Source organism: Tasmannia lanceolata, unplaced genomic scaffold, assembly GCF_043159265.1.
Source record: "Tasmannia lanceolata isolate RefF3 unplaced genomic scaffold, GAP_Taslan_0.1 ptg000015l, whole genome shotgun sequence".
NCBI classification, from domain to species: Eukaryota; Viridiplantae; Streptophyta; class Magnoliopsida; order Canellales; family Winteraceae; genus Tasmannia; species Tasmannia lanceolata.
The window spans coordinates 64361311-64382796 of NW_027518692.1; the positions used below are offsets into that span (position 1 = coordinate 64361311).

General features: G+C 42.1%; 1 protein-coding gene and 2 long non-coding RNA genes across 3 annotated transcripts; 1 reads left to right on the forward strand and 2 right to left on the reverse strand.

Moving 5' to 3' along the window:
- Positions 1-1648: 1648 nt before the first annotated feature.
- PSB27 (photosystem II family protein) lies at positions 1649-2448 on the reverse strand. The gene has a single exon (XM_077397982.1). It carries the CDS (start codon positions 2347-2349, stop codon positions 1828-1830), a length of 522 nt encoding a protein of 173 aa, XP_077254097.1. The 5' UTR covers positions 2350-2448; the 3' UTR covers positions 1649-1827.
- A 3034-nt stretch (positions 2449-5482) lies between these two features.
- LOC143893038 (uncharacterized) lies at positions 5483-20683 on the forward strand. The gene is made up of 2 exons (XR_013255687.1): positions 5483-6112; positions 20194-20683. It is a non-coding gene; the product is annotated as an uncharacterized LOC143893038 (long non-coding RNA).
- On the reverse strand, positions 14421-18265 carry LOC143893039 (uncharacterized). Its single transcript, XR_013255688.1, has 2 exons — positions 18087-18265; positions 14421-14920 (listed from the first exon to the last, which is right to left on the reverse strand). It is a non-coding gene; the product is annotated as an uncharacterized LOC143893039 (long non-coding RNA).
- Positions 20684-21486: the final 803 nt, after the last annotated feature.

A 21486-nucleotide genomic window follows, 5' to 3' on the forward strand; every position in this document is an offset into this window, starting at 1 on the left:
GTTTTCAGTTTGGTTTTATTCTCATTTCCTCCTCTTTGTTTTCATTGAATAAACATTTTTTTTCAAGGCAGCCCATTTCATAGATGATGTAGAATAGGTCAGGCAACAGTTTCTAGAGGACCGGATCAATGAATTCAAGTCCGAGGACCAAAAATTCAAACAATTATGACTTTTGATCGGACTGTTGTAGTTGGAATTGTATTGACATGTACCTACATTAGAAAGGTGGAGAAGGAGAAGGTGGGTTGAAGAAGACTAATCTATAATATAGAGAGAAAGAGCACCACTTGAGAAAGTGGTGGAAACTGGTTGATAGAAAAGCCTTTTCCATGTTTTCAAGGTGGAAAGTTCTCTCCACGAAGAAAGCAAAACACCCGCCCTTTTTGTATGTAAGTTGTCCTTCTTAAAACCTTGGATGTGGCTCTCCTTTCCATATGGAAAGAAGTATTGAGCAACATTCGAAAATCTGGGGTTCATTGGTTTTAGTAATTGCTATATAACTTCTTATAATATATGTTGTCTCAATTATTTTTGGGAATTGATGTATCTGCCCATTTTGATTACTTGGGACACCCAGCGGCAGTGTATGCTGCAATCAGCCCTTTGAATCCTTCTGACATGAAGTACTGTCAGCACCTCTGCAGTCATTGATACACTGTTGCTGTGGGGTGTCCCAAGTAATTAAAAGGGGAGGATATATCACTTCCCTTATTTTTTGACCATTATGCCCTCTATGTGGGCTCCACCTTTTTTTCTACCAGTATGTCTTCTATGTTGGCCTCACTAGCACGCAACTTATTATTATACATACCTCACGAATGAATGTTCCGAAGAAACTTTGCTTATATTAAAAGTAAAAGGGGATTCCTGAGCTCCTTCCCTCCTACTGAGAAAGAAAGCATTCATTCTTCATCACAGTTCATTTCAAAATACTTCAATTGGTATGAGCAAGAAATAGGCCCATTTACATTGTCGCTTATTATACAGTGCGATATATTATTTTTTGACCATCATACCCGTCATTTGGGCTCGACTAAGTATATAACTAATCATTATGCATGTGTGTCTCATTAGTTTTTGGGCAACAATGCCTACATCTTAGTCCTACTACCTTTTCATATTTATTGAACAAAACAATCAAAATAATTTTCAAGGAAAGTAATGAAGATGATAAATCCTTACGAAGACCTTTCCTTCCAACCAAACAGGAAAGGAAAAGAAAAGGGTTAGGGGTCTCTTAGCTCCACCCTGTTTCTTATGTCGAGGGAGACAACTTTGAGGTATATCAGCAATCCAAAAGGTATCACCTATTATAAAGAAGGTAATCCTTTGTTCTTTCTGTATTGGGTTTGCAATTTGATTTTATTCTCATTTCCACCTCTGCTTTTTCGTTGAACAATGATTGTTTTCTCATGCATAATGTAGAACACAGCAATGCCTTCTAGTAATGAGACAATTGATATTGGTAGCATTAAGCATGCCTTTGTTTTCTTCCTACCGAATTTTGTTTGTCCTTCTCAATACTTGGTTCGGTGGTCTGCCTAGTGCTCTTATAATTTGCCCTTTTTTTGGCTGATGCAATGATTTTTTCATTTTTTGAGCAAATAAGTTATAGATAGAGAAAAAATATAAAGACAGAGAACACTAATTTTGTAAAAAAGAAAAACCAAATATAAAATTTTAATAAACAAAGTTCATCCCAATGAAAAGTCTCAACACTAAACTATATTGTTCATGAGTGGGGGGACCTGATAACTCGGTATTCTAAAATTTATCAAACAACACAAAGATATGAAAGAAAAAGAATTGCAAGTTACATGTGGCTATCTACCTTCCCCTTTGTAGGGCTTTCTCAGCAGTCTCCATCTCTTCGAGGATCCTGACCTTGCGCTTTGCCGGGATTGGAGCTGTGGGTCCAAAACTTATATAATGGCCGGAGACGGCGTTGAGAGCTGAATACATGTCTCGGAAGGAAGCCCGACCCAGCATCGACTTCTCTCTCCGGTACTTTGCCACCCATGAATTAGAAGCTTCTCTGAGATCAGCCACTGCATCTGCTACGTTGGGATCACTTTTCCCCATATTGATGGTGCTTCTCACCTTGTTGATTACCTCCTCTGTCTCCCTCACGTATTCCTCATCCGAAGCCGCTGATGCTCGATGGACGGGAAGTAGCAAGGATGGCACCAGAATTCCACCGATGGACGCCACAAATTCTCGCCGACACGTCGTCCGTACGTTGGCGTTGGCGTTGGCATTGGCATTTGGTTTGGTAGATGATTTGGATCCCAGAAGAGCTATAATTGGTTTCGATTTGGAGGTGGGTGTTATGAGACATGGAGATGCCATTCTGCTTCTTTCTCTTCAACGAGACAAAGGAAAACAAAAGAAAGAGTGGGATTGGATTGGTTGAGAGGAGAAGGTGAAGTGTGGGAGGAGAGGGTCGTTTCTAAGGAAGGATAGAAAGGTAGAGGTTGCCACGTGGGCTTATCACCTTATCCAATTTGAAGATACTTTCGAGTTTCGACCAATGAAATGTTTTTTCTTAACTCGGGAGGGTGTGGCTCTTTGGCGTAAAGTCATGGGTATGCTCCCCACTGACAAGCGTTCGAATCCCCCCTTGTTCAACTGATGTGCGTGGTCTACCGAGTGCCTGCGTGCATCCCTAGGGACTAGTCCCGCCCCACGAAGTGGGGTGGGGGTACCCTATGGCATCAAAAAAAAAAAAAAAAAAAAATTTGTTTTTTCTTTTCTTGATTGTGGGTGTTGGCCTCTCAATGTTACTCTAACTTCTAAGGCAAGGATTTGGACACCGTGCATCACCCCAATTAATTAAAGTCTACTAGGGAAAAATAGGGAGCGATCATATGCTTAGAAAACTATAAAAAAGGAGGGCACATTTACATTATATTCCATGTAATTAAAACCCTTAAATATCAAATATTACCTATTTAAAATAAAAATATAAACTCATCATTACTTTTTCAAATTAACACATTGATACAACAAATAATATGTCGCCATGTCGCCCATCACATTGTCTGTGAGCGCAGGTCACAGGTTGACCTGATCTCCTTACCGTCGATGTCGGACAATAAGCGGGATCGGAATCGGGATCGGCACCATCATAGATGTTCGTTTGCTCGAACGGATTTGAGCATCACCCAACTCTCCTTCCGTCATCTCCTCCCTTTCCCTTTTCTCCTCCTTCCTTCTTCCCCCCTTCTCCTCGTCCATCTTCGAGGCCTGCTCCTCGTGTCGCCTTCGCGACCTCTCTCTACTAGTGCTATCAGAGGGTTACGATCATCCTATGGAGAAGATTTTATAGGCTGGCCTATTTATATTAAGACAAACAAATGAGCCGATTGGATCTTTTAACTAAGTGGGCCAAGTGGGCTATTAAAAAAAAACTCTTTATACTGTGTTTGTATGTAGGTGTTTTTTTTTTAAAAAAAAAAATACAATTGAGGCCCACCATCATAGAATCACACCATTCAATTGTTTGCCCCCACCAAAGGAACAGAGAGAGAGAGAGAGAGATTTTATTAACCGGTCGGTTAAAGGAACACACTTGGCGGAGACTCGGAGGGAGAGGGAGAGAGAGAGAGATGGGGGAGAAAGATCTTATTAACCGGTCGGTTAAAGGAACACACTTGGCGGGGAGAGAGAGAGAGAGAGAGAGAGATCTTTCTTGTTAACCGGTTAAAGAAGTGAGATCTTGCTAAGCGGTTAAAGGAGTGTATGTGGCGGACTTCAACTATTAACCGGTTAAAGGAATATAGCCATATAGGCACGCTTTTGGCGTGAATTGGGGAGTGATAAATCGACCCCAATATATGATATATCTTAAATCACGGGGAGCGACTTTATTGGCATCAATTCACTGAACTTATCCTACACGGGGAGCGAATCTATTGGCATCAATTCACTGCCCTTTTTTTTTTGGTGATTATTGGCATCAATTCACTGAACTTATCCTACACGGGGAGCGAATTTATCATGCCCAAAAATAGCAGAGCCCACTTTATTAGGTGATTTAAATCATTCAAAAATTAGACTCCAATGCGGATAGGTCGTGCTATAACACTGGGTCTCTATATTGGGCCATCCATTTAAAAATTCTACTGATTAGAGGGATAGAATGATCCGATGGAGAGGGCTTTTTGTGCACTGCCATATCTTCGCTGGGGCCCAACTTTTGAATGATTTAAATTGCTCAATGATACGGGCTCTACTAGTATTTTTTTTCTACAATACGCATGCTCACCCTATGGCCCATTGTGAGCGCATGTATATGAGAGAGAGAGAGAGAGAGAGAGAGAGAGTGTATGCTGTCAAGTTGCCCCCTCAACTCTATGTGCAAGTACTAAAATCAATTCTGATGGCTCTGGCAATCTAGCCCTAGCCTTTGAAGGTGTTTCTTAGCCACTCTTCTTCTTTTCGGAGGCCACTATTTGGTTTTCTTCTATACCCAAACATCCAGAGAATGGATCTCCAAACCCAGCTGGAATAGGAACAAGCAAAGAAAAGATGCTGGTGAGTTTCCGATTTAGGTTGAGTCTCTTTGGGAACCCAAGAAGAAAAGTTTGTCTTTTGTACTCAGTCTGGATTGAATAGCTTGCCACACTACTGAGCAATGACGAGGAAGATGGCCAGGAAACCAAAGAGAAGAGTACCAAGGTACGTGCGTATGATTTTTGCCTTTTTCCATGAATTTTTTTTCGCATGTTCTCAGCCTAAGTATGTGCTGATGAATATCTCACTACCCCATGGAAAAAAAAGATGACGAAAAGCAACAACCACCCTTCTGCCAAGAGTTTCAAAACCCATGTGAAACAACTTTGGGCGTTTTGAATTTATGGGTCCATCTCCATGGCACTCTACGTCTCTACAACGATCTTTTCAAGGATATCTCACTACCCCAAAAGAAATGAAGCTGTCATGTAAAGACAGAAATAAAAGAGCCACATTAGTGTTCTTTTTAACACGTCACATGCTTCGAATGGGAAGATGCCAGCTTCCAAATGACAAGAGCCAGCCTCAAGCACAAAATCCAGTTGGACATATTTAATCCCTCCCTCCACTAATTTTTACTAAAACCAACAGGATTTTCTAATTTTTATACCCTCTGTAAGAGGGATGTTGGGCTTAAAAATTGGCACCCAATTAGAGGCTGGCATGTGGCACTGTAAGGAAGCCTAGAGAGGGTAAAGGGGTTCATAGCTCTTCTGGAAGCCCTAGAAACCCTAAAACTACAGCCGACACAAGATAAACTTGGAGACCGAGAATTAAAAAAACAGCCGAATCAGGAAAAACTCCAAGAAAGGCAAGATTCCTTTCTTTCTTAGGACTCCATTCTATCAAAGGGGACCAAACTCCAAGATATGCATTTAGAATCCCATTCAATCATTTTCAATTCATGAAGCTCGTACTTGTTGCCGCGTCTAACTTAGTGTAGACACCCCATTTTGTTTTGTTTTAATCAACAAATAAATTAGTGTGTTAAATCCATGTGAGAACCCCCTCTATCATTGATTTATATGTTTTAGGTCATTAATATCTTGATCTGACTTTACGGATCATCAATCGGGACAAAATAAGCTAGGGTCACTTCATAGCCCGGACCCTGATTCCATTCCGAGACCCGATTTCCGTAAATCGTTAGATCAATGGCAGATCATGACCTGGGTCTAACCATCCAAAACCACCTAACCTCTCCTCTCATCCTAACCATTCAAACCTCACCTAACCTCACCTAACCTCTCCTCCCATCATAACCATCCAAACCTCACCTAACCTCACCTAACCTCACCTAACATCACCTAACCTCACCTAACCTTACCTAACCTCACCTAACCTCACCTAACCTCCTATCCCATTCTCCTATAAATACCCTCTCATCCCACCATCCAAGAAAAAGAAGAAAAAGAACCCCTCTCTTAGAAAATTCATCCCTCTCCCTCATCTCTTCAAGGGTTCGGCCATCCTTGCCGGATCGGGTGATTTTATACGTTGGGTGATATATATCAAAAGCAGTCATTATCAAGCAAGGAATCATCTTCCAGGAATTACCATCAAAGAAAAATCAAACACAAAGTGGGTTTCCAAAGAGGTAGGCATTTATTTCAATTTTATGTAGGGTCTGTTTTCATGCATATCTTTTACTTTAAAAGAAAAACCATGTTAGGAAGCATGTAGGGTCTGTTTTCCCCCTGGTTAGCCTCTGGTTCGACCCTGGTTGCACCCAGGTTCCCTGCTGGTTGCACCCTGGTTCCCTACTGGTTCGCACCCTGGTTCCCTACTGGTTCGCACCCTGCTTCCCTGCTGGTTGCACCCTGGTTCCCTACTGGTTCGCACCCTGGTTCGATACTGGTTCGCACCCTGCTTCCCTGCTGGTTGCACCCTGGTTCCCTACTGGTTCGCACCCTGGTTCGATATTGGTTCGCACCCTGGTTCCCTGCTGGTTCGCACTCTGGTTAGACCCTGGTTGCACCCAGGTTCGCTGCTGGTTGCACCCAGGTTCCCTGCTGGTTGCACCCTGGTTCCCCTGCTGGTTCGCACCCTGGTTCCCTGCTGGTTCGCACCCTGGTTCCCTGCTGGTTCGCACCCTGGTGCGAACCAGTAGGGAACCAGGGTGCAACCAGCAGGGAACCAGGGTGCGAACCAGTAGGGAACCAGGGTGCAACCAGCAGGGAACCTGGGTGCAACCAGCAGCGAACCTGGGTGCAACCAGGGTCTAACCAGAGTGCGAACCAGCAGGGAACCAGGGTGCGAACCAATATCGAACCAGGGTGCGAACCAGTAGGGAACCAGGGTGCAACCAGCAGGGAAGCAGGGTGCGAACCAGTAGGGAACCAGGGTGCGAACCAGTAGGGAACCAGGGTGCAACCAGCAGGGAACCAGGGTGCGAATCAGTAGGGAACCAGGGTGCAACCAGCATCGAACCTGGGTGCAACCAGCAGCGAACCTGGGTGCAACCAGGGTCTAACCAGAGGCTAACCAGGGGAAAAACAGACCCTACATGCTTCCTAACATGGTTTTTCTTTTAAAGTAAAAGATATGCATGAAAACAGACCCTACATAGAATTGAAATAAATGCCTACCTCTTTGGAAACCCACTTTGTGTTTGATTTTTCTTTGATGGTAATTCCTTGAAGATGATTCCTTGCTTGATAATGACTGCTTTTGTCCCGATTGATGATCCCCAGCAGAGTCGCCAGACTGTGGGAGCCAGATCCCGCGAGAGGGGCGTGGGGCGCGAGCCGCCGCGCGCTCTCTCTTGGTCTCTCGTACCCACGCGATTGGCGTGTGCATTTTATTTGTTGATTTGAATTCGTCTTTCCTGTGGACTTGGGATCACTAAGGCAATCCGAATTCCACACGAAAGAGACTGACAGAGTCGCCACCTAGATGTGGGATCTAGGACCCGTAATTAACCAGAAATCTAGACTCGCTACCTGGTTACGAGAATGGAAGGTATGGGGAGTTATCCGCCACATGCACCATTCCTGCCCGATAATCGGTCTTCGATTCCAAAAGCTAACTCTTTTAAATTTATTTTAAATGGCTCATTCAACTCTATGTTAATGTGCGAACTAAGTGACATGCATCCTAGAATCTAATTTCAATGTGAATCCTAGATGTGTATCTTGATTTATTAATTTGTCTGGATTCATTCTAAGTGAAAGTTCTCCTAGAATTCTAATTTCATGGAAAACCCTAACTGATTTGATTAAGTATTTACAAGAAAATTAATATACAAAACACCACAATTTGTTGTGGTGCCGACTCGCGGGTGGTATGCCATCAGACATCCAAGCTGCCTACGTACCCAAGCCTCATTGGGATCAGAGTCGACGTAGTTCGGTGCACCTAAGCTAAGCTACATATGCCTAACTCAACTAGGACACCGACTTAGACGGATTTGACTGTTTCAACAGTTTTAAGAGGAATTATTTAATTCAAGTTGAGGATTTTATTATCTTAGGATTTCATCTAAGATGCTATATGATTCTTATCTGAATGCAAGTTGTCCCTTAGACTAATGCAGGTTTGCCTACATCCTAGTTTACTAGGCTTGTCCTATGGAAAAGATCGGGTGACTAGTGTAACTAAACCTATGGCACGGTTGCTATACATAGCAAACGTCCGTGATGAGGCTGGACTCCTGACTCTAGGACTCCCTAAAACCTAGGACTCCCTAAAACTTAGGACACGACACGACACGACACCAGTGTTCCTAAATTGGGCTCTAAGGGTTCCTAAAGGAATTTTGAATCCACCGGCTCTTGGGAATCTCGAATTCTTTTGGGTTTGTGGAAACTTTTAGAGTTTTCTTGAAGCTTTTATTATCTGAAGGTATTTAGTGTGTTTGGTAGCTTTTAAAGTTGTTTATTTAGAAGGTTTTAGTTTCATTTGAAATTTTTAGTGGTCTTTTGGTTAATGGCTTTTAACGGATTTTTATCAGTGGATTTTAAATGGGTGAATTTTAGTTTTGTTAATTTTAGGTTGGATGTACTTTAGATTAATGTCTTTCGATTTTGGTTTGGAAAATGACGTTAACACAACCAAGTTTTGACAATTGCACAAATTCGACAAACCATTGACCATTAAAAGATCTGACAAATGCAGCTCACTAAAACTGTCGTAACTCTTTAACCGCTTGGCCAAATTCAACGTACAAACATGCGTTGGAAAGATCTTTTATAGGGCTACAACTTTGTAGTTCTCCATTGTTTGTAAATCTGTGATTTAGAGGTTCGAATTTGTGTTGCAAACAAAAGGACAGCAACATTAAACTGGAAATGCCTAAAGGTGTGCCGCAACCATTTTGGACTTAACTTTTTAACCGCTCGCTGTCTGATCTAGCACGAATACTCGTTGGAAACGGCACGAAAATATCTACTACTTTGTAGTTAACCATTTCCCACGATTCTGTTGTTTAGAGGTCGAAAAATCTGTTTAAAGTCTAACAGCTAGCACTATGACGGGAATGATATTGGCACCCCCATGTTTTCTTTTGATAGTTCTTATTTTTTTAGTGATTAAAAGACGGTGAATATGAAAAATGGCTTGAATGGGCCTGAGATTAGATTCAAATGGGATGTTTGAAAAAGGGGTTGTTTTTATCTACTTGGCAAGGTGGGGTATGGATATTGGGTTCTTGAGATTGAGTGGGGGCTGTTGTTATCAAATTGGAGTGGGGGCTGTTGTTATCAATTGAAAGATGGAGGTTTTGTAAGCCAAATTAAATGGGTTTTGATAATTCATGTAAAATTCAAGTTTTCTTTCTTGTAAATGTTCAAAATTTTTAATGAATTGTTTTCCCAAAAGAAATCTAAATTCCCTAACAAGCCAATGATTTCAACATCCCATCGCAAATAGGTTCTAATGACCCTAACACATTAATTATATTTAGCATAAGTGAGAACATGACCAAGGCCAAACTAGTACAAAATTAAACATGACATCAACCAAAATATACGCAAAACAACACTCAATCCTACAAATATAGAAAAGAAAATAAAATTCCAAAAGACATACCTTTTTGTAGACGATATTCCATGCAAACTTATGGAGAAGAGGGATTTGGTCTAGAGAGAGGGCTTGAATTTTCTAAGAGAGGGGTTCTTTTTCTTCTTTTTTCTTGGATGGTGGGATGAGAGGGTATTTATAGGAGAATGGGATAGGAGGTTAGGTGAGGTTAGGTGAGGTTAGGTAAGGTTAGGTGAGGTTAGGTGATGTTAGGTGAGGTTAGGTGAGGTTAGGTGAGGTTTGGATGGTTATGATGGGAGGAGAGGTTAGGTGAGGTTAGGTGAGGTTTGAATGGTTAGGATGAGAGGAGAGGTTAGGTGGTTTTGGATGGTTAGACCCAGGTCATGATCTGCCATTGATCTAACGATTTACGGAAATCGGGTCTCGGAATGGAATCAGGGTCCGGGCTATGAAGTGACCCTAGCTTATTTTGTCCCGATTGATGATCCGTAAAGTCAGATCAAGATATTAATGACCTAAAACATATAAATCAATGATAGAGGGGGTTCTCACATGGATTTAACACACTAATTTATTTGTTGATTAAAACAAAACAAAATGGGGTGTCTACAGATGCCCCTCTTTGGTAGAGATGACGTAGTCATTGAATACCAAAGTTAAAAATGACAGAACCATTTTGCGTAGTTTTAATCGACAAAGGACTCTCTAGACACAACGCACCTTAACATAATGCAAAACCTTAGATGAAACCCTAGAACTTGAATAATAATAAAAACTCGATGCGGCGCCGTTCACAAACGGGCAATTAGAGAATGAGATATCATTTTCGAATGGATTCTGAAGGGAAAGGACAAAGATCGCTCTCAAACAGTTTTTAGAAGGAGATGAGACGCCGCTCACAAGCGGGTTCAACGAGGATAAGAAGCATTCCCAAATGGACTTGGATAATGAGGCACCGTTCACAAACGGCCTCAAGGAGGATAGAAAACCATTCACAAATGGACTCGAGAAAAGAGGCACCGTTCACAAACGGGCTCAAGGAGAAGACAAGACCATTCACAAATGGACTCGAGAAATGAGGCACCGTTCACAAACGGGCTCAAGGAGGACGATACCATTCACAAATGGATTCGAGAAAAGAGGCACCGTTCACAAACGGGCTCAAGGAGAAGACAAGACCATTCACAAATGGACTCGAGAAATGAGGCACCGTTCACAAACGGGCTCAAGGAGGACGATACCATTCACAAATGGATTCGAGAAAAGAGGCACCATTCACAAACGGGCTCAAGGATAAGACAAGACCATTCACAAATGGACTCGAGAAATGAGGCACCATTCACAAACAGGCTCAAGGAGAAGACGAGACCATTCACAAATGGACTCGAGAAATGAGGCACCGTTCACAAACGGGCTCAAGGAGAAGACGAGACCATTCACAAATGGATTCGAGAAATGAGGCACCGTTCACAAACGGGCTCAAGGAGAAGACAAGACCATTCACAAATGGATTCGAGAAATGAGGCACCGTTCACAAACGGGCTCAAGGAGAAGACAAGACCATTCACAAATGGACTCGAGAAATGAGGCACCGTTCACAAACGGGCTCAAAGAGGACACGAGACCATTCACAAATGGACTCAGAAAATGAGGCACCGTTCACAAACGGGCTCAAGGAGAAGATGAGACCATTCACAAATGGACTCAGAGAATGAGACACCTGTTCACAAACGGGTTCGAAGAGAAGACGAGACCATTCACAAATGGACTCGAGAAATGAGGCACCGTTCACAAACGGGCTCGAAGAATTTAGGGATTTTTTTATGAACTTGAATTTGACGTAGGAATGGATTTTATTTTTATTTTTTAATTAAGGATTTGGATTTGATAAATTTTTTTATTTTTGGAAAATGAGGTACCGTCCGCAAACGGGCTCAAGGAGAAGATGAGACCATTCACAAATGGCCTCGAGAAAAGAGGCACCGTTCACAAACGGGCTCAAAGAGGACATGAGACCATTCACAAATGGACTCAGAGAATGAGAAACATGTTCACAAACGGGTTCAAGGAGAAGACGAGACCATCCCCAAATGGCCTCGAGAAAAGAGGCACCGTTCACAAACGGGCTCAAAGAGGGCATGAGATTTTTCATGAACTTGAATTTGACGTAAGATTGGATTTGTTTGAATCGGGGATTGGTTTTGATGAATTTTTTATTTTTGGAAATGAGGCACCGTCCACAAACGGGCTCAAGGAGGACATGAGACCATTCATAAATGAACTCAGAAAATGAGGCACCGTTCACAAATGGGCTCAAGGAGAAGACGAAACCATTCACAAATGGACTCGAGAGATGAGGCACCGTTCACAAACGGGCTCAAGGAGAAGACGAGGCCATTTGCAAATGGGCTCGAGAAAAGAGGTACCGTTCACAAACGGGCTCGAAGAATTTAGAGATTTTCCATGAACTTGAATTTGACGTAAGATTGGATTTGATGAATTTTTTATTTTTTTGAACTCAATGAAATCGGGGATATTATGGATCGTGCCCGACAAAGATGTTGGAAACTAGGACTTTGACGAATGATGAAACGGCAAACCTTTGGAACGAAGAACCATTACTAGCAAGAATGGATTAGGAACATTTTTATGAAACTTCAACAAGATTTTTCTCAAAGAGACTGCTGGTCTTGTCTTCTGGGGATTTTGATAACTGAAACCTTGAACAAGACATTTGAGATTGGTAATTTAGAACAACGACTCTCTTGGATATTAACATGGAAAAGCGGGATCTGCTTCTTGACAGGTGTTTAGATAAACATTTCTTGACCAGGATAACTAACCGGAAGGGAATTATGAATTTGAATGGTTCATCTTTCTGAGAAATTGGCTCAACCACCATTGCATCTGAGGTTCTTCCAAGCTTAAGGTGCCTTCCTGGGGTATGATCTTTTTACGGAAGCTGGGCTTTCTGATGTTTCTACTTCTGAATTTTTCTGAGCTGATCTTCTTTGAAATGAAGTTGTTTGACTAAATTCTCGAGCTCTTTCAGGTATAATTGCAGGGAGCTGCCTAGGCCTGGCCTCCTTCACCAAGACAGTTACATCATTTGGACATAGGAACGACAATTGACTCTTTCTAAAGAGAAAACTTAGATGAAAGGCACTACTCAAAGGATTGAGCAGCCCTGAAGGAGTGAACTTAGAATAATAAAGATTGACTGACTATACTGACAAACATAGTGATGCTTCTGACTTAGTTAATGTTTTGTTTGGTAAGTCTATCCTTTCAAGGAATAGTTTTTCAATTGGTAAACACCGGACTTCTTCCTCGAAACAGTAATGCCTCAAGAATTTAATTACGACCCCTAAGATTGCTTAGCTTCAATGCCCCCAGTTTTGAGGATATCACTTGAATTTGCTTGAACTTCAGTTGATCTTCAGTCTTGATACCGGCTGTTGCCTTCTTATACTGATTCTCTTACCGTGACCAAGTCACCTCTTCAGGGTTTTTAACTTGGCGGACCGCGCTAGCCTTAACTTTTGCCTGAACCACCTTTCTAGGTTTTCGATCCAGCAGGCTATCCCCTTAGCTTTTGCCTAAGCCGCCCTTTCGGGTTCTCAACTTAGCAGGGAAATGATCTTAAATTTTGCCTAGACCGCCCTTTCAGGTTTTCAGTCTAGCAGATCTTCAAACTCCGTTCTTTTTTTTCTTTTTGTGTTTCGGGACCTAGATCATTAAATCTGAACACCGGAGGGACTTTATAGGTAGGATAGGGCTTTACAAAGAATGGCTTAAGGCTCAACAAAGATTTCGACCAAACCTGTGAACAGGTTGCCTCCATATCCCCATGTAGGAATTAGGACGTGTGTAGTTCAGGGCAAATGCCCCTAGTTTGAAAATAAATTGTTTGAAGGTTAATTGATTTTTCTTTTTTTTCTTTTCTTTCTAGAATAATTATCTTCTCTTCTTTTGGAACTTGTCCCTCTTTTTTTTTTGGAACGATTGATTTTTCTTTTTCTTTTTCTTTTGAATCGACCGAACTCGGTTTAACCGAGCTGCCTACGTACCCCAATGTAGGGATCAGGTCTCGCGTAGTTCGGGGCGAATGCCCCGAGTTTGATGGGTTTTCAAGAAAATTTGATTTAGGCTCGAAGGGTTTGCAAATCGGTATTCTTTTGACATTGGGTTTTGATTTTGGGATTTAATCGGCCAAAGGAGGCCTTTCGATGTTCAGATTGGGAATCGATCTAGGTTACTAGAGTCTGTCTGGTACTGATTATTTATTTCTTTTTTTTCTCTTTTTTTTTTTTTTCACGGAGTTTGACGGCATTTCCAGGTAAGATAATGGATTTTCTTCTTTCAAGATTCTAATGCGTGCTTTCGGCTTTCATAGAGCGAAACTTGTTCTTCGACATCCTCCATCTATGGATTTGTAACTCTTGATATCTGATGATCACTTTTCAATGCTTGCTCTTGAACTTCTTATCTCGAATTTGATGGCTTCATGTTATGAATTTGAGAACCAAGGTCATCGATTGGAAATATGAAAGTTGTTTCTACTCCATGCCCCTTGCATAACATATGATATTCACTTCATTCATTTTCTTTGAGCTTTCCATCTATGTCTTGCCCCTGGTATCGGTTGTAGCTTTTCTAGACAATCTTCTTATTCTTGAAATAATTTTATCAATTCTTCACACTCTTTAGAGGGTAATGTATTTTCAATCGGCATTCACTGAATCAAAGTTTCAGTGCCAGTGTTTATCATTTCAATTTCATCTTTGAAAGGTTGGGATTGGCGCTCCTCCTCTCGTTCAAGTAATTGCTGTGACTCAAGTGGAGTTTCGTCAATTTTGTCCTCATTTGAAGAGGGAGTCTTATTTTAAGATCAGAAGCACACTTAAGAACAGACACAAGTGAACTTTTTGGAACTGACTGAAATTTTATTTAAAGAAAAGCTATTACATCAGACGACCTATCCTGAACATGCTCAGGATTCACAACTCTAAATAAGAAAGGAAAACAGAAGATAACTTGCCTGGACTAGGCATTGACCTTTAACTGTAAGACCGGACTCAACAATTATACTGACCATGATGACTGACTCAACATAAAATAGTAAGTGACTAAAACTTTAACTGCTGCAACTGTTTGGCGTTGAAGGCTCGGCGAAGGCTGGTTCGTTCTGAACATCATCATGGCTGATACTTTCAATTTTGGACAATGATGACTGATTCGCATAGGGAAATGCCCCTAGCTCAAGGATTCTGAGAGTGAACTCTGAAGGATTTAGCAAAATAATCTTGAAAAAGGTAGCCCCTAGAGGAGGAACAGACCAGGGGTACAAGCAAGATTGGATTATCTGGACCAGGCATGATCAGATCATGAGAACGCATAATCGAAAGATTGTGAGATTCTGCATCTGCCAGTTAGGGGATGGCATGAAGATGCGATCGAATCGTATGACAGAAGAACGAAAGGCGCACGATCAAAAGATTAGATGAGATAGCATAAGATTGCTTTCAACGGATAGATCATGAATGACTAATCCTATGAGATCTTTGGAAATGATGGGATTTATATCCTAACCCAAAGGGAATTTTTTTTTTTTTTTTTTTTCACATTTTATCAGTGTTACCTGAAGGCATCAACCTTAATCCTAATCTATCGGAGTGGAGAGAGAATCTCGACTCATGACTTTGTTCGTGTATATAAGGACCGATCGTGACCATTGGAAGATGGACCACGGCCTAATCTAGACACCAATGGGTAGGATATCCTAAACTAGGCTCACACACGTGATGCACATGTGTTCGTATACTACATGCATGTGTAGGTTAATCTAGGGGTAAGGCCAAGAGTTCCCTTAGCGCGAATCCCTGCTCGATATACTGTACCAGTGTCCGGCGTATCAGTACGTGAACAAGAGATCCGTTTACGTACCATAAAGGTACCAGGCTAAGGGTGGAATGCTTCTCTAGCACAGAGGCACCAGGTGATGAAATCCCAGTCAACCATGCTAGATAACACTCCGGGTTCCTAAAATAGGACGTGTGTGCACGTGAGATGCAAGAGTTTAGATGCAAGTGATGTAAGTGTGTGCAATAAGTTCGCGCGATCTATGATGCCTTCAGGTTTTGTTAAATTAAGTTTGAGTAAAATGTGATGAGAAAATAAAACAAGACAAACTAATCTAACAAGTATAGAGTTTTTATGAGCCATTTAAAATTAAATTCAAATGAATTATCTTTTGAAGTTTTAATGAAGTTAGGTGATCCCCAGCAGAGTCGCCAGACTGTGGGACACAGATCCTGCGAGAGGGGCGGGGCGCGAGCCGCCGCGCTCTCTCTTGGTCTCTCGTACCCACGCGATTGGCGTGTGCATTTTAATTATTGATTTGAATTCGTCTTTCATGTGAACTTGGGATCACTAAGGCAATCCGAATTCCACACGAAAGAGACTGACAGAGTCGCCACCTAGATGTGGGATCTAGGACCCGAAATTAACCAGAAATCTAGACTCGCTACCTGGTTACAAGAATGGAAGGTATGGGGAGTTATCCGCCACATGCACCATTCCTGCCCGATAATCGGTCTTCGATTCCAAAAGCTAACTCTTTTAAATTTATTTTAAATGGCTCATTCAACTCTATGTTAATGTGCGAACTAAGTGACATGCATCCTATGATCTAATTTCAATGTGAATCCTAAATGTGTATCTTGATTTATTAATTTGTCTGGATTCAATCTAAGTGAAAGTTCTCCTAGAATTCTAATTTCATGGAAAGCCCTAAATGATTTGATTAAGCATTTACAAGAAAATTAATATACAAAACACCACAATTTGTTGTGATGCCGACTCGCGGGTGGTATGCCATCAGACATCCAAGCTGCCTACGTACCCAAGCCTCACTGGGATCAGAGTCGACGTAGTTCGGTGCACCTAAGCTAAGCTACTTATGCCTAACTCAACTAGGACACCGACCTAGACGGGATTGACTGTTTCAACAGTTTTAGGAGAAGTTATTTAATTCAAGTTGAGGATTTTATTATCTTAGGATTTCATCTAAGATGCTATATGATTCTCATCTAAATGCAAATGGTCCCTTAGACTAATGCAGGTTTGCCTACATCCTAGTTTACTAGGCTTGTCCTAGGAAAAGATTGGGTGACTAGTGTAACTAGACCTATGGCACGGTTGCTATACATAGCAAACGTCCGTGATGAGGCTGGACTCCTAACTCTAGGACTCTCTAAAACTTAGGACACGACACGACACCGGTGTTCCTAAATTGGGCTCTAAGGGTCCTTACGACGGAAACCGTGATCCAACGGTTCCGAAAGACACAAGACAAATCGATTTAAATTCTCGAGGTTAGTGAAAAAAAAGATGGAAGAGATGATGAAATAGTGTGAGGGAATGAGAAAGATAGAGAAAGGTGTGACTGAACTTGGGAGTGCCAAATTGCCTACGTACCCCGCGATGGGGATCAAGCCACACGTAGTTCCGCTGGGGAGGTTGCTTGGATTTTGGAAAACAGGTTTGGTATTTGGATCAGGAATCGGGTTTGTATTTGAGCATTGGACTTGAGATTCAAAAACATTGATATAGCAATGGGATTTTGGAATTGGGAATTTGCATCAAAGAATTGAGCATATTGGAATCATCAAGGGTTTGAATTTTTGGAATTCAAAGTGGGCGGGCTTATGAGATTCGGCCAAATGGATTCAGACATGCGACTCGGATTGTGTTGGGATATGACTTGGTTGGATTGGGTTAATGGTTAGGGTCAAGTGAGTCGGGTTTAAGTTAGGAGCAAACCCGAGACTAGCCATGGTCTAACTAGGAGGAAGCAGGGTACAAACCAGGGTGCGGACCAGGGTGCACCAGGGTGCGAACCAGCAGGGAACCAGGGTGCGAACCAGCAGGGAACCAGGGTGCGAACCAGCAGGGGAACCAGGGTGCAACCAGCAGGGAACCTGGGTGCAACCAGCAGCGAACCTGGGTGCAACCAGGGTCTAACCAGAGTGCGAACCAGCAGGGAACCAGGGTGCGAACCAATATCGAACCAGGGTGCGAACCAGTAGGGAACCAGGGTGCAACCAGCAGGGAAGCAGGGTGCGAACCAGTAGGGAACCAGGGTGCGAACCAGTAGGGAACCAGGGTGCAACCAGCAGGGAACCTGGGTGCAACCAGCAGCGAACCTGGGTGCAACCAGGGTCTAACCAGAGTGCGAACCAGCAGGGAACCAGGGTGCGAACCAATATCGAACCAGGGTGCGAACCAGTAGGGAACCAGGGTGCAACCAGCAGGGAAGCAGGGTGCGAACCAGTAGGGAACCAGGGTGCGAACCAGTAGGGAACCAGGGTGCAACCAGCAGGGAACCAGGGTGCGAATCAGTAGGGAACCAGGGTGCAACCAGCATCGAACCTGGGTGCAACCAGCAGCGAACCTGGGTGCAACCAGGGTCTAACCAGAGGCTAACCAGGGGAAAAACAGACCCTACATGCTTCCTAACATGGTTTTTCTTTTAAAGTAAAAGATATGCATGAAAACAGACCCTACATAGAATTGAAATAAATGCCTACCTCTTTGGAAACCCACTTTGTGTTTGATTTTTCTTTGATGGTAATTCCTTGAAGATGATTCCTTGCTTGATAATGACTGCTTTTGATATATATCACCCAACGTATAAAATCACCCGATCCGGCAAGGATGGCCGAACCCTTGAAGAGATGAGGGAGAGGGATGAATTTTCTAAGAGAGGGGTTCTAAGAGAGGAACCCTTAGAGCCCAATTTAGGAACACCGGTGTCGTGTCGTGTCGTGTCCTAAGTTTTAGGGAGTCTTAGGTTTTAGGGAGTCCTAGAGTTAGGAGTCCAGCCTCATCACGGACGTTTGCTATGTATAGCAACCGTGCCATAGGTCTAGTTACACTAGTCACCCAATCTTTCCCTAGGACAAGCCTAGTAAACTAGGATGTAGGCAAACCTGCATTAGTCTAAGGGACCATTTGCATTTAGATGAGAATCATATAGCATCTTAGATGAAATCCTAAGATAATAAAATCCTCAACTTGAATTAAATAACTTCTCTTAAAACTGTTGAAACAGTCAATCCCGTCTAGGTCGGTGTCCTAGTTGAGTTAGGCATAAGTAGCTTAGCTTAGGTGCACCGAACTACGTCGACTCTGATCCCAGTGAGGCTTGGGTACGTAGGCAGCTTGGATGTCTGATGGCATACCACCCGCGAGTCGGCACCACAAACAAATTGTGGTGTTTTGTATATTAATTTTCTTGTAAATGCTTAATCAAATCACTTAGGACTTTCCATGAAATTAGAATTTTAGGAGAACTTTCACTTAGATTGAATCCAGACAAATTAATAAATCAAGATACACATCTAGGATTCACATTGAAATTAGATCATAGGATGCATGTCACTTAGTTCGCACATTAACATAGAGTTGAATGAGCCATTTAAAATAAATTTAAAAGAGTTAGCTTTTGGAATCGAAGACCGATTATCGGGCAAGAATGGTGCATGTGGTGGATAACTCCCCATACCTTCCATTCTCGTAACCAGGTAGCGAGTCTAGATTTCTGGTTAATTACGGGTCCTAGATCCCACATCTAGGTGGCGACTCTGTCAGTCTCTTTCGTGTGGAATTCGGATTGCCTTAGTGATCCCAAGTTCACAGGAAAGATTAATTCAAATCAATAATAAAATGCACACGCCAATCGCGTGGATACGAGAGACCAAGAGAGAGAGAGCGGCGGCTCGCGCCCCACACCCCTCTCGCGGGATCAGGGTACCACAGTCTGGCGACTCTGCTGGGGATCACCTAACTTCATTAAAATTCCAAAAGATAATTCATTTGAATTTAATTTAACTGGCTCATAAGAACTCTATCTCTTGTATACTTGTCAGATTAGTTTGTCTTGTTTTATTTTCTCATCACATTTTACTCAAACTTAATCTAACAAAACCTGAAGGCATCATAGATCGCGCGAACTTATTGCACACACTTACATCACTTGCATCTAAACCCTTGCATCTCACGTGCACACACGTCCTATTTTAGGAACCCGGAGTGTTATCTAGCATGGTTGACTGGGATTTCATCACCTGGTGCCTCTGTGCTAGAGAAGCATTCCACCCTTAGCCTGGTACCTTTATGGTACGTAAACGGATCTATTGTTCACGTACTGATACGCCGGACACTGGTACAGTATATCGAACATGGATTCGCGCTAAGGGAACTCTTGGCCTTACCCCTAGATTAACCCACACATGCATGTAGTATACGAACACATGTGCATCACATGTGTGAGCCTAGTTTAGGATATCCTACCCATTTGTGTCTAGATTAGACCGTAGTCCATCTTCCAATGGCTACGATCGGTCCTAGGTACACAAACAAAGTCATGAGTTGAGATCCTATCTCCACTCCGCTAGATTAGGATTAGGGTTGATGCCTTCAGGTAACACTGATAAAATGTGTGAAGAATAAAAACTTTCCCTTTGGGGTTAGGATATAAATCCCATCATTTCCAAAGATCTCATAGGATTAGTCATTCATGATCTATTCGTTGAAAGTAATCCTATGCTATCTCATCTAATCTTTTGATCGTGCGTCTTTCGTTCTTCTGTCATACGATTCGATCGTATCTTCATGCCATCCCCTAACTGGCAGATGCAGAATCTCACAATCTTTCGATTATGCGTTCTCATGATCTGATCATGCCTGGTCCAGATAATCCAATCTTGCTTGTACCCCTGGTCTGTTCCTCCTCTAGGGGCTACCTTTTTCAAGATTATTTTGCTAAGTCCTTCAGAGTTCACTCTCAGAATCCTTGAGCTAGGGGCATTTCCCTATGCGAATCAGTCATCATTGTCCAAAATTGAAAGTATCAGCCATGATGATGTTCAGAACGAACCAGCCTTCGCCGAGCCTTCAACGCCAAACAGTTGCGGCAGTTAAAGTTTTAGTCGTTTACTATTTTATTTTGAGTCAGCCATCATGGTCAGTACAATTGTTGAGTCCGGTTCTACAGTTCTAGGTTAATGCCTAGTCTAGGCAAGTTATCTTTTGTTTTTCTTTTAGAGTTGTGAATCCTGAACATGTTCAGGATAGGTTGTCAGATGTAGTATCTTTTTCTTTAAATAAAGTTTCAGTTCCAATAGTTCACTTGTGTCTATTTCTTAAGTGTGCTTCTGATCTTAAAATAAGACTCCCTCCTCAAATGAGAACAAAATTGACGAAACTCCACTTGAGTCACAACGATTACTTGAACAACAAGAGGAGGAGCGCCAATCTCAGCCTTTCAAAGATGAAATTGAAGTGGTAAACACTGGCACTGAAACCTTGATCCAATAAATGCCGATTGAAAATACATTACCCTCTGAAGAGTGTGAAGAATTGGTAAACCCGTTTTGAGGATAAAAAGATGGTCCCGTAAGCGTTACCATTAATGTCAAGAGAAAGACTCAGATAGAAGGTTCAAGAAAGAATGAAGTGAATATCATATGCTATGCAAGGGGCATAGAGTGGAAATAACTTTCATATTTCCAATCAATGACCTTGGTTCTCAAATTCATAACATGAAGCCAACAAATTCAAGATAAGAAGTTCAAGAGCAAGTATTAAAAAGTGGTCATCAGATATCAAGAGTTACAAATCCATAGATGGAGGATGTCAAGGAACAAGTTTCGCTCTATGAAAGCCGAAAGCACGCATTAGAATCTTGAAAGAAGAAAATCCATTATCTTACCTGGAAATGCCGTCAAACTCCGTGAAAAAAAAAAAAGAGAAAAAAAAAGAAATAAATAATCAGTACCAGACAGACTCTAGTAACCTAGATCGATTCCCAATCTGAACATCGAAAGGCCTCCTTTGGCCGATTAAATCCCAAAATCAAAACCCAATGTCAAAAGAATACCGATTTGCAAACCCTTCGAGCCTAAATCAAATTTTCTTGAAAACCCA